The 13,366-nt window shown below is 43.7% G+C and overlaps 1 protein-coding gene across 1 annotated transcript in view; it reads right to left on the bottom strand.

Annotated features, from left to right (window-relative positions):
* Window positions 1–11,788, bottom strand: part of LHFPL4 (LHFPL tetraspan subfamily member 4) — a 33,569-nt gene extending 21,781 nt beyond the window's left edge. Inside the window, exon 1 of the mRNA XM_044656837.1 lies at window positions 11,383–11,788. Within this exon, the coding sequence (XP_044512772.1) occupies window positions 11,383–11,788 (406 nt within the window). The remainder of the gene's footprint in view (window positions 1–11,382) is intronic.
* Between the last annotated feature and the right edge of the window lie 1,578 nt (window positions 11,789–13,366).

A 13,366-nucleotide genomic window follows, 5' to 3' on the forward strand; every position in this document is an offset into this window, starting at 1 on the left:
TGACTTGCCCAGGGTCACACAGCTGGGAAGTGTCTGAGGCCAAATTTGAACCTAGGACCTCCCATCTCTAGGCCTGGCTCTCAATCCACTGAGCTACCCAGCTGCCCCCCACAAAGTATTGCATTTTAGAACAAACATTATCTAAGTTGGAGAGCACCCAGAAAGGATGACCTAGGAGGGGTGACCTAATGAGCATGCCATATGAGGATCAGTTAAAGCAAGTGGAGAAGTTTACCCTAGGGAAGAGAAGATTTGGTTGGGGATGGAGAGACAACTATATTTGAAGAGTTATCATGTGGAACAGAGATGGATTTGTACCGTTTAACTCCAAAGGGAGGAACTAGGAATGCTGGTTGTAAATGACAAAAAGTGAGATTTAGGCTTGATGTCAGAAAAAAAACCAAAAAACATATTAGCAAGGAGAGTTGTCAAAAAGCTGAATTGGCTCTCTTCGTCACCAGAAGTCTTTGAGAAAAGGTTGGATGGCTGATTATTGTGAATGTTATAAAGGAGACTCTTAGCCAGATACAAGTTGGACTGAATGAAGTCTGAGGTTTTTTCCAACTTTTAAGATTCTGTGAAAAAAAAAATGAACTGCACACCCAATAGCACTTACCACAGTGCGAGGCACAGGCACGTATAAATGCTCAATAATATTCATTGAATGAATGAAATTCCAAAACAAATCTGAAATCAAACAAACCCAAACAAAATAAAATGAGAACAGTATAGCTACATACAGAATTACTGAGTCTTAGGGGTTATGAGAAAAGTTGCTTTAACAATCTAAAATGGCCACAAATATCTGGCCAGCTGAATACACTGACCAAAGCCCAAAGTAGCTCATGGCTGCATTATTTCATCAAGCTCTGAGCTGACCTCCCTGTCTCTGGCCTCCCCCACCTCCAGTTCATCCCACACATAGCCACCAGTCAATATTCTTTACATACCCTTTTGCTTATGCATGCAGAGCTACCTCTCCTATCAAATCTAAAATCCTTAGAGGCTCCAAGGATTCTGCACCAACTTCCCCTCACACTCACTCACTACTCAAGAGCACTCATCACTCAACCAAATTCCAATTCTGATCTCTGCTTCTCCCAAGTCTACCTTGCTCCCCACTTGTCCAAAAAAGCCTGGACCTCTAGAGCCTCCTCTTAGTCTCTTCTCCAGTCCTGTTATGTCCTTCCCACTCCTTTCCACCAAATCATGCTCCACCTCAGTGCCCTCTCCATTTCCCATCTGCCTCTGGTGTAATTAAATCTGACTATAAAAATCTTACCTTTCCCCAAACAGTAAGGGACACAAAACCAGGGCACGGAGCAAACAACCTGATTCATAGAACAAGAGTTAAAAATCTTTTCAATGGGGGCAGCTAGATGGCTTGGTAGATTGAGATCCAGACTAGAGATGGGGGTCCTGGATTCCATCTGGCCTCAGACACTTCCTAGCTGTGTGACCCCAGGCAAGTCATTTAGCCCAGCCCTTACCTCTCTTCTGCCTTGGAACCAAAGCACAATATTGATTCTAAAATGGAAGGTAAGAGTAACAAATTTATAAAACAACCTATTCAACATTTCAGTTCTTATGAATTCCTTTGTCACATTTGCTAGACCTTTGACTCAAGTTACCTATGTAAACCCTAGGTAACATTCCACTCCTTCCTCCATCTAAAGAATTCCCAGATGCTGGACTCTGTCTCCCCAAAACTAGAACTAATTGTAACCACTTATTCTTTGCTATTACCTAATGGCTTGCCTTTTCTCAGTCTGTAAAACCTGACAGATTCCTCTTTCTTAACTAGACTCCATGCCCTGAGCAGTCCTAGTTTACCCTACCTAGTTGCTATTTGCAGATGCTTGAGCTTTGCCATTGAATTTTGTTTTTCCAGAGTCTAGTGACAAAAAGGACACTGGATTATAAGTCTAGAGACCTAGGTTCTAATCTTGCACCAACTACTACTACTTGGACAAGTCACAGCACCTTGATATACTCAGATAAGTCACTGGACCTTTATTTCTTCATCTGTCAATGAAAACAATCTGATTAAAGGAGCTTCCTTGTATAATCTAATTTAGAGTTAAAAGGGATCTTAGATATTATCTACCTCTGATCCACCTTAATTTTGGAAGGAGGAAACTAAGGCCCAGTCTATTTGATAGGACCACAATGTAAATTAAATGGGACAGTACCCTGGCAAAGTCTAAAAAAACTAGACAATCGCTTCTTGGCCTTTTGGCTAAGATCAAGAGTAAAACACTAGACAGATATAAAGGATTATTATTATACTCTGATGAATTGCCTGCTAATCCTCTGGGTGCATCTCATTTTATAATTGAAGAAGACCAAATGAAAGCTCTTACTCTGAATGATGAGGATGGTTGAGCTTCACAGATGGCAGATTCTGCATTTATGGTAGAGAGCAGAGGCTCTTTGGGAAAGGCTACCCCCATGACCTCCTAAGGGACTGTCTAAGCCGAGGATTTCTATGAAGCCCTAACAAAGCTGACCTCAGCAGACCATGTCCCCAAAGTCTGTGTAATCTAGAAACTTGAGTTTCCAAGCTTCTTTGGACTGCTCACCTCTCATTATCCCCTTCTGATGAGTGAATACTGGTTCCTACCCTAGGATGAGGGGAAGAAATCATGGAGTAACTCCAAGGGAAAATGGGGACTTGCTATCAGGATAGATGAAGCAGGTGAATGCCCACCACTGCCCACAGTTCATGATCAACTTGAGCTCTTCAGTGGATTTATGGGGAAATGTTCAGATTTGAACATATTGAATTTGAGATGTCAATAAGAGATGTCAAATCCTGTTTGAAGTGTGCAGTAGGCAATTGGTGTTACAAGACTAGAGCTCAAGAGAAATACAGGGGCTGTATGTATGTGTGTGTGTGTGTGTGTGTGTGTGTATATACACACATATACAAATATGTATTTATATACACATATACAAAAATGTATATACACACACACATATATATATGGGAATCACTTACATAAAGATGATAATTAAACCACGAGAGCTAATGGGAAATCACCAAGTGGGACTATATCAAGAAGAAGGTCCAGGAAACCTATCATACCAATAACAATAATAACACATTTTAGTACCTGCAGAATCAGATTTAGAGGTAGAATAGGCTTGCAAGACTATGGAATCCAAGCACCTTATTTTACAGATAAGGAAACCGAGATCTAAAAAGATTAAATGACTTGCCTATAATCATTAAGGTGGGAAGTAGCAGAACATTATTTTCTCCCCTGTGTGGTAGGTAACAAGTATAATTTTTCCATTTGACAAATGAAAAAGATTCAGAAAGGTAAAGTGTTTGCCCATGGTAACACAACTAATAAGTGTCAGATCTGGGATGTGAAGCGAGATCTCCTGAAGGGCCAAGGCAGAGGAAAAGAAAATTGTAAAGTCCAGATAACTAGAATTCTAAGATCTTTTGTCAACTCTGAAGTCAGTGAGGAAGATAACGGCAGCCCTGCCAACTAGTGCCATAAATGGACAAGTAAATAAAATAAATAGAAGATATGAAATTCATATCCATACTATTAATCAGTACTTTTCTGACCCTCATCTCTCCTCCCCACCCCAATAAAAACAAAGTGGAAATATCTCTTCTTCTCTCAATACCACCCTACCCCTTCACTCTTCCACTCTGTCCTTTGGTGCCTTCTAGGCTGCGCTGAACAGACTTTAAGCTTAAGATTGCCCAGATAAGGTTGGAGTGATTGGAGAATTTGAGGAATAAAGTATGTCTGCTTCAATCCCTGCACACAAACAATCCTAGGCAGCTAGGCAGTGTGGTAGACAGTGCACTTGGCTCAGATTCAGGATGGACTTGAGTTCAAATCCAGCCTCAGACACCTACTATTTAACTTAACTTCTGTCTGCATCAGTTTCTCCATCTGTAAGATGGGGATGATAATAGTACCTACCTCATGGGGTTTGGGTAAGGATTAAATCGGATGATATTTTTAAAGTGCTTGGGTGGCACAGTGTCTGGTAGTAATGTTTCCTCCCTCCTCCCCTTCCCCTGTGGCACTCCATTCCATCATTCTAATTACAGAGACTTCCCTTGGCCCCCAGCACTAGGCCAGCAGAGATGCTCTGAGATAGCAGCCTGAGCTTAATCCTATCCCAATCCATTAGAATCCCAGAATTATATAGAATCTCTGAGCTGAAAAGAACCTTAGAGCTCATCTAGCCCATACTGCCTGGCCTGTTTTTGTTGGTCTCCAGGAGCTAAGAATGATTTTTACATTTTTTAAATAAAGTTTTATTGTATTTTAAAAAATAAAAACAATTCTTGCCCCAACAGGCTGTACAAAAATAGGCAGCCATAGCAGTAGCAACAATGAGCAACAGTGAGGATTGAGAGGAGGAATTTGAATCACAGGCCATAGTTTGCTTCCCTCAAATATCTAACTATCTCATTTGACAGATGAGGGAACTGAGGTCTAAAGAGAGATCTAAGATGATGTCATTAGTCATGCTGAGGGATTTGCCCAGAGACTTGGAGGAGGATAAATCAAATGTTTTATTTATTTATTGGAACTCTAGAGTTTTAGAATTCAAATCAAATTTCACAAAATTCTAGAATGTTGTACCATTATTTCCAGAAGTTAAGCCTAGAAGCCCAATGGCTTGACTGCCCTGTTTTATTCCTTTGCTTGCCCCTTTCCAATTCTGGTTTACAGACTATGCAATTCTCAATTTCTCTTTCTTTTCCCTTCCTTACTACTTTCCCTCCTCCTTTTTCCCTTCCCTCCCCTGCTATGAAGGTACCAGGGGAAGTAATGAATAGGATAAATCACACAGTCACCCCCTCAATGTGCTTATCCAAATGAGACCTTGTTAAAAATGAACATTAATTATCACAAAAAGGCACCAGACCACCTGAGAGGAGTGAAAGAAAGAAAGGAAGGAGTTATTGTCATCAAAGAACCAGGTCTAGTCCTTTAGTGATAATGGAGAAGATATATGGACTAAGTGGTGGTGGTGTGGCGTTTATATACCCATACAAACATGCATATATATTTTTAACTGTAGGTCTTTTTCCTTTTTCCTTTTACAAAATAAAATTCTTTATTAAAATAGCTAAGTATAAATTACATAATATAAGTGAATTGTTAATTATTATGTTGTGGTACTTACATTTAATTCAATTTTATTTTATTTAAATAGGCAATATATAATTCAGAACAAGACAAAGAAAAGCAAATCCCTAGATGCACATTGATTGATCTCATATCTTTCTTAGCATAGCTGCCTAAGCCTCTTATTTCTCCTCTCCCTGATTCTATCTCTCCTTCAATCCTTGGAGGTTTTTTCCTTTTCCTTTTTAAACCCTTACCTTCCATCTTGGAATCAATATTGTGTATTGGTTCCAAGGCAGAAGAGTGGTAGGGCTAGGCAATGGGGATCAAGTGACTTGCCCGAGGTCACACAGCTAGGAAGTGCCTGAGGCCAGATTTGAACCTAGGACCTCCATCTCACCGCTTAGTTCTCAATCCACTGAGACACCTAGCTGCCCCCTCCTTCCATCACATCATTGTTGATCATATTGGTATTAGAAAGAGTACTGAACTTAGAATTAGGATGCTTACTGATACTTACAAGTTGTGTGTGATCCTGGGTACACTTGGCATCTCTGTGCCTCAGATTCCTTATCTATAAAATGGGGATAATTATATTTTCAGTGCACATCTCACAGAATTGATGTGAGAATCAAATGAAATAATGTGCTTTACAATCTCAAAAGAGAAACATAAGTATTTAATAAATAATAATTTAAAAATCTTTGCCTCAGTTTCCTCAACTGTAAAATGGGGATAATAATAGCACCTATCTCCCAAGGTTGTTTGTGGATCAGATGATATAGTACTTGTATAGAACTTAACACATATAGTCAGCACTTTATAAATGCCAGTTGTGTTTCTTATTGCTGTGGTGGTTATTATTGCCACACAGCAAAGCTAGACTGATTGCCCACTAATGGGGTCCAGAGCTATGCTCAGACTTTGGACAGCTCTCACCCTTTCTTTCCCACAGACAAGCACTATCTCCAACCATGTAAATTGTTACAAAAGTTGGCATAGCAAAAGAGTTTGAATAATTAACCCTGAAGTCTTTTGATATCTTCTACCAAACACTCACCTTCCTGTATTTCTCAGGCATATCCCTCAGATACTCACACACAAATTCAAATACTGGACTAAGCTGCCCTTCCCTGCCCAAAACCCACAACCCACTTGCCCCTCTGCCTATTTTAAGGCCCAATGCAGGGAAGAAAATGGCACAAGAGAATGATTTTTTGACTGCATCCAAGGATTCTTTCAAAGTTCATAAGATATTGTCTATGTTGCTGAGAGACTTTATGAAATCTTCATGTTTTTTTATTGGATGCCTCTCTAAGGTAAGCAGCTCCGTGTTTATAACTTCTCTAATTTATTCTCTAACTAAATTAATTACTGCATGCTACTTTCATCATATTGTCCCCAGTTTGAGAGCCTTGAATGCCACTACTACTACTACTACTACTACTACTACTACTACTACTTCTCTCTTTCTCTCTCTCTCTCCCCCCTCTCTCTCTCTTCCCCCTTCTCTCTCTTCTTCTCCCTGTTTCTTTCTTCCTCTCTCTCTTTCTTCCTCTCTCCCTCTCTCCTTGTTTCCCTCTTCTCCCTCCCTCCCTCCAGGAAAAATCCAAAATCATTTTCCTAGTTTCCAGAGTCCTCCACAATCTTCCTTTAACTTACCTTTCTAGACTTCTCTTTCCCTCCTCCCTACAGGAATCTTGCTCCAGTTAAAGTGACCCCATCACTATCCCTCACACTGGGTTTGTTCTGTTTTCCGTGGGGACCTTTGTCAACACCATTTTCTTTCTCTTAAATTCTCCTATCCTGCGTCTCCCTCTATGGAACTTTGACCTACCCCTCAAAGCTCAGTTCAAATCAAACCTCCTTTTAGTCTGACTGGATTCTATGAGATTCCCCATTCTCCCCTCTCTCCACCTATGCCCCAGAAGTGTTCTCTCCTTCCTCTGACCTCTTACAGTACTTTTATTGTTATTAATATGACAGCTTAACTTATTTTGTTTAGTACAGCATGGCACAGTGAATGGAGTCAGAAAATTCAGGTCCTACCTCTGACACATAGTAGCTGTGTGGTACTGAGCAAGTAAGTCACATTACCTCACACTTTGATTACTATGATAGCCTATTGGGGGTCTGCCTGCCTCAAGTCTCTCATCACTCTAATCCATCCTCCATTCAGCCATTAAATCAATTTTCCTAAAATGCAGGTCAGATTATGTCATCCCTCTATTCAGTAAACTCCAGTCGCTTCCTGTTGCCTCCAGGTTGCAAATACAAAAATCCCTGTTGGGTATTCAAAGCCCTTCATCACCTACCCCCCCTCCTACCTTTCCAGTCTTCTTTTTCCTCATTCCCTAACACATACTCTTCAATCTAGTAATACTGATCTACTAGGTGATGCATGAACTAAACACTTCATCTCTTGACTCCAGCCATTCTCTCTGGATATCCCCCAGGCCTAGAAGGCTCTCCCTCCTCCATTCTAACAACTAACCTTCCTGGCTTCCTTTAAATTCCAACCAAAATTCTACCTCTTACAAGAAGCCTTCCCCAACACCTCTTAATTCCAGTGCCTCTTCTCGGTTAATTATTTCCTATATATCCTACAGTTTGCTTGGCATGTATGTTTTTACATGTTAGACTGTAAGCTCCTTGAGGGAAGAGCCTATCTTTTGCCTCTTTTGTATCCCCAGTGCTTAGCACAGTGCCTAGCACAGAGTAGGTGTTTAATATATGTTTAGTGAATTGAATTGAAGCTCTCAATAGCCCAGGAAATTCTCTAAGATTCTAAGTTACAGAGGAATTGATGATCTCCATTGGTTGAGGGACTTTCTTTACTGGAAGTTCCCTACATCAGCAAAATCACAGGTGGAGAATAAATACAAACATATGCATATATACATGTGTATAATACATACATATACACATATGTATAATACACACATATATACAAACATATACATATATGCATTGTACATGAACCTGAGTCTCTTGATTTTCAGAACAGTATACACACACATACACAAACATACACATATACACAAATATGCTCATAATTAATCTCAACTAAGTTGTAAGGACAAAGGTTATCTTAAGACTTCTTCATATAATGGAAAGTAGTTTAATGTTGTGAAAACATCACTGAACTTGGATTCAAAAGACTTGGATTCTTGTCCTAACTCTATCATTGTAAGACCTTGGAAGACACACTTAACCTCTCTGAACCTCAGTTTTATCATCTGTCAAATGGAAATGCTAATACTCATACTATTGACTTCACAATATTGTAATGAGGATCAAAGGAGATAATGTATGTAAAGTACTTTGAAACTGAGTAGTACAATATAAATGTCTGCTATTAATGACAACTTCCCATAGTTCTTGGCTATAGGAAATATTGAAAATATTAAGAAACAACTTCCATACTTCAAAAATTTAAAGACCTATGATTTTGCCACTGACACAGATTATAGCCCTTCTAAATCTTACTTAGTAGGTAGTCTTTAAGGATTGCCATGGGAGGTTCAGCTGGATGGCTCAGTGGATTGAGAGCCAGGCCTAGAGACAGGAAGTCCTAGGTTCAAATATGACCTCAGACAATTCTTAGCTGTGTAACCCTGGGCAAGTCACTTAACCCCCATTGCCTAGCCCTTACCATGCTTGCTTTAGAACTAATACAAAATATTGATTCCAAGATGGAAGGAAAAGGTTAAAAAAAAGTTGCCATGGGTAAAAACTTTACCACCCTCAGCCCACCAGGTGATAAGCCTCTATACACAGGTAAACTGGGCATCCATTTATTTAATACATACTCAGTAAATATGTATTAAATAAATGGATACCCACTGTCTTGTAAGTCAAGAGACAAAAGTCCTAGCTCTGGCTTTGCCACTGCCTTTCTATATGGTCATGGACAAGGAATTTAAGCTCTCTGAATCTCAGTTTCCTCATCTTTTAATAGGCATGATAATAATGCATCTATATGCTTTGAAGGAGTGTGGTGAGGACAGAATAAGAAAAATGGATATGGAAATCCTTTTAAAGATTATAGAGCACCATATGCCAATGCAAGGATGAACATTATATCCTTGGCTTTGGTTTCTGAAAGAATGACTGGTTCCTTTTCTTCTTAGGGGACTTGCGAAATGTATGGATGAAATGATTGTCCCAGGAGATGGAATTTATCAGTAAACAAAATCTTAGCCTCTGAGAGCCTAGAAACCTTCAAGCAAATGGATCAAACTCCAAAACTCTTTATGTCCCTTCTTTGGCTCTCACAGTACAAAGAAAATCATGGCTGGAATTTAGGAGATCTGGATTTTACTTGCAGCTCTACCAGAACTATGTGTGACCTTGAGCAAGTCATCTCCCCTCTCACGGCCTTGGTTTTCTTATCTGTAAGGTTAGGGAATTGGACCAGATGATTCCTAAGGTCTTTTCTATCCCTAACATTTTGTACATTTGTGATAGCTTGGAGATCCTAGACAACAGAAAACAAACCAGAAAAAAAAACATCAAATCCTCAAGATTAAATTTATATAGATTATGGGAGATTTAGGGACCAGGAAATCATCAATAAATCTTTAAATCATGGAAAACTTCCCAAAGAATGGCTCAGGACTTTAATACTAAACCTAGAAACCATCCACAGCTCTTGCCCAGATTGCTACTGAGGGTTTAGAAGGGGGTAGGAAGGATGAAATGCACACCTAAAAGGGATGAAGACATTGTCCACCCCTATACTGGCTTATTTGTGGGCACAATAGTGTCTATAAAGTAATATGAGGGATAACTCTAGAGTTATGACTTCTCTTCTTAACAGATGAGAATTGATGAAGTGATACCTACACCAAAGTCATCACTGTGTGGAGTGTAGTGGAGAGCTTTGTACTTACTCTAACAAGACTGCCACTCGTAACTTTGTTGTAGTCCTTCTTTAGGAGTTATCTTCACATTTTTCACATATTTACACAAGAAAATCTACCTTGTTTTATAGTCCTTTCTCATTTTTGTCTTCAGTGTTGCCAACAATGTGATCATATACACAATACACATAAAATACATACAAACACTACTCATACGTTAAGATTCTTCAGTTTATTCAACAATATTATCTATAAGTTTTTACTTCAATTAAGTTTGGCCATTTCCAAAAGTAAAATCCACCCTCAGAGGACCAAGATTTATCATCACTGTGATATTGTTGAAATGTGTCATCGGCTTGGAAGGCATCTCCCAAAAAGGAACAGAGCAATGGTAGACTCATGTGTGTGGTCTCCTAAGGTGATTGCTTTGAAGGGGACAGCTTTAATTTGGTCAGAGAAGTTCTGGTCTGTTTATTAAATAATACTATCCATCACTTAGTCATACTTTCTCATCCTATCTTCCCCAGGCTGATGGAGTCCCCCCACCCATTTCCATTTGTTCCTAGGCCTCCTCCCCCACCTCCCAAATCCACCATCCTACTCCACCCTCATCTCCATCCATGCATGCACTCAGACAAATGCAGGGAGGAGCTGAGTCTTCAAATTCTGTCTTCTATCTAAAAGGGTAACTCTAATGGATTCTGGAAGACATTCACAGTAATCAGTTCTCTTTCCCAAAAGCCTCTTCCCTGACTAAGGATAATGCTTTGACTAGATATTTCAGAAAGAAGTCGAGACCCAGAGAACCACTTTGATGTTCTAACTTGGGCATCCCAAGTATGTGCTGGATGCTTTAGAAATCTCCCTAACTGCCTAACCTTCCACATTCACACCCTTCAGACATATACTTCTCTCACAAACAGCCCCCACAGTCACTGAAAGGCATTCTCGGTACATACTCTACACACAAATACACACATATATACACTTTAACTCATTTTCCCCCATGTCACCCCCAAACTAACTTCAACTCACACATACAGCGTATTGCTATATAAGATACACTCACCCATTATACTCATTCTCTACCCCAACCTCAAAGACTGGGCCCAAAGAACAGAAGTTCCTAAAAAGTATTATCTGCAGCCCACTCTCAGATGCTAAATGACCAGTGAGAATCAGGCACAGGAGGTGAGGGGACTTTAAGAAGTGGCACTGACAACCCCAGATAATGTGTACTCAAAAGTCCTTGTCTCTTCCCTCATAGAGCCAGAGACCTCTACTTCCCCCCAACACCAATACAAGCAGACTTAGAGGGAGTCTGGGAGGCAGGAACCCTCAAGTCCACTGTGCATGGGCCCTGGGGTCCCCCAGGTTTCCTCCCATGGCAACTTCCACCCTCCTACCTGCCAGCAGTTGCATCCAGGCACAGATCTTGTAGACTGTGGCTGTGTTGCAGAAGAAGAATAGGGCGAAACAGGTGATGCAGCCCAGGATCAGCACCATGGACAGCAACACGAAGAAGGCAGCCGCCTTGAAGGCCCCAGACGGGATGGTGCTGAAGTCGGTGAAGGAGCCCCGGCAGGTGAGCTCCCGGCCGGCCAGCCCGCTCCCCACGCAGTAGTGGAAGAGGCCGAAGTAGCCGGGTTTAGGGGTGCTCACGCTGTCGCCCACCCAGTAGGGCTGGATGAAGACCACCACGTTGATGATGGCGAAGCAGATGGTGAAGATAGCCCACAGCACCCCAATGGCCCGCGAGTTCCGCATATAATGCTCATGGTACAGCTTCGAGGCCTCCTGGGAGGGCAGCATGGTGGCAGGATTTGGGGTTGGGATAGAGAGTGAGAGCGGAGATGCACTGGGCTATGGGACCAGGAGTCAGGAACCTGATGGTTAGGAGCCTGGGAACTGAGAGAGGGGGTGGGGCGCGGAGAGGGGGAGGGAGCTAAGGAAACGAAGGCCTGACAGCCTGGAACCCCAGGGCTGAGGGGTGGGAGTGAGGGGCCGAAGGGCAGGGGAGGCGGGGCAGGGGCCCCAAGACTCCTAGAGGGGCTGGGGCTGGGAGAGGGGGGGCCCCAGGGCCCAGGCCCAAAGCCTCCTTCCCGGGGGAGAAGATGCTGGGGGCAGGGAACTGGGGGGAATGGAAAAGGATGGGGAGAAGCTGGGGGCTGAGGGGAGGCCAGAGCGAGGGGACTGGAGGCGTGGGGAGCCGGGCAGGCACTGGGCCGAGCTGAGCCGAGCTGAGCGAGGGGCCGCGAGGCCCAAGAGCAGGGACTCCGGGGGACCAGGCCCAGAGGGGAGCAGCGCAGCAGCAAGCCACGAGCCCCGAGGAGGCGGGCCGGGCGGAGGAGAATGCGGGGCCCCGGGCCGGGGCCGGGGCCGGGGCCGGGGCCGGGCCGGGAGACGAACCTGTCCGGGTCTCCAGGCAGCGGCTGGAGCTCTGGAGCGGAGCCGACCTGGGGTGGGGGACCGCGTGCGCCGGACCCGGACCCAGGAGCAGGAGGACCCTAAGCACCTCGGCTCCGGGGCCCCGACGGCGGCGGCAACGGCTGCAGCTTCAGCGTCGGCGGCAGCTTCGGCCCGGCCTCCATCTTTGCTCCGGTTCTCCCCCGGGGGCGCGCTCCCGCGCCGAGGCGCGTCCCCGTCGCCACCCCCCTCCCCAGGCGCGCCCCTGACGGAGGCGCGCTCCTGCCCCGTGCAGGTGGGGCAGAGGAGGGTGGGAAAGGATAGAGCTGGGGGTGCGGCCTTGGGTCTACCGGCTAGGCGCCTACCCCTGGCCTTCCCGGGTCTAGCGGTGCTTGAGGGGAAGGGGGTGGGGAGGAAGGGGCCTGGGCTGCCCTTGGGAACGCGGCACCTTGGCAGACCCCCGACCTCTCCACACACTCCCAGGTACCCCCGCTCTCTCCATTTGCTGATAAGCAGGGAGGGGTGCGGCTAAGGCCACTGTGGTCCCAGAATCCTGAAAAGGCTCCCCACCACCACAGGCAGTCTTCCCACTGTAGCTTGCCCCGCCCCTCGACTGGGCTGTCCTCTCCAGAAAACCTGGGGTATCCTCTGGGGCCCCAGACTGGACTGAGTCCTTCCCTTCCAGGCCCAACTTTGCAAGGGTGGCTCTGCCTGGTCCTCGGGTTGGTTAAGAAAATGAGATTGTCCAAAATGGGCTCCTTAGAATGGAGTAACAGAGCTGGAAGCTATCTTAAAGGCTCTCTAGTCCAACTCCCTCATTTTACAAATGAGTAAACTGAGGTTCAGAGAACCTGAGTTATTTGTTCAAGGTCATACAGCTAGTGAGTGGCAGAGCTGAGATTTGAACCAAAGTCTTCAGCCTTCAAGTTCAGGACTCTTCCTATTATTCTTACCAGGTTGCTAGACAGTGTGCAGAGCAATCCA

Source organism: Gracilinanus agilis, chromosome 1, assembly GCF_016433145.1.
Source record: "Gracilinanus agilis isolate LMUSP501 chromosome 1, AgileGrace, whole genome shotgun sequence".
Classification (NCBI taxonomy): Eukaryota; Metazoa; Chordata; class Mammalia; order Didelphimorphia; family Didelphidae; genus Gracilinanus; species Gracilinanus agilis.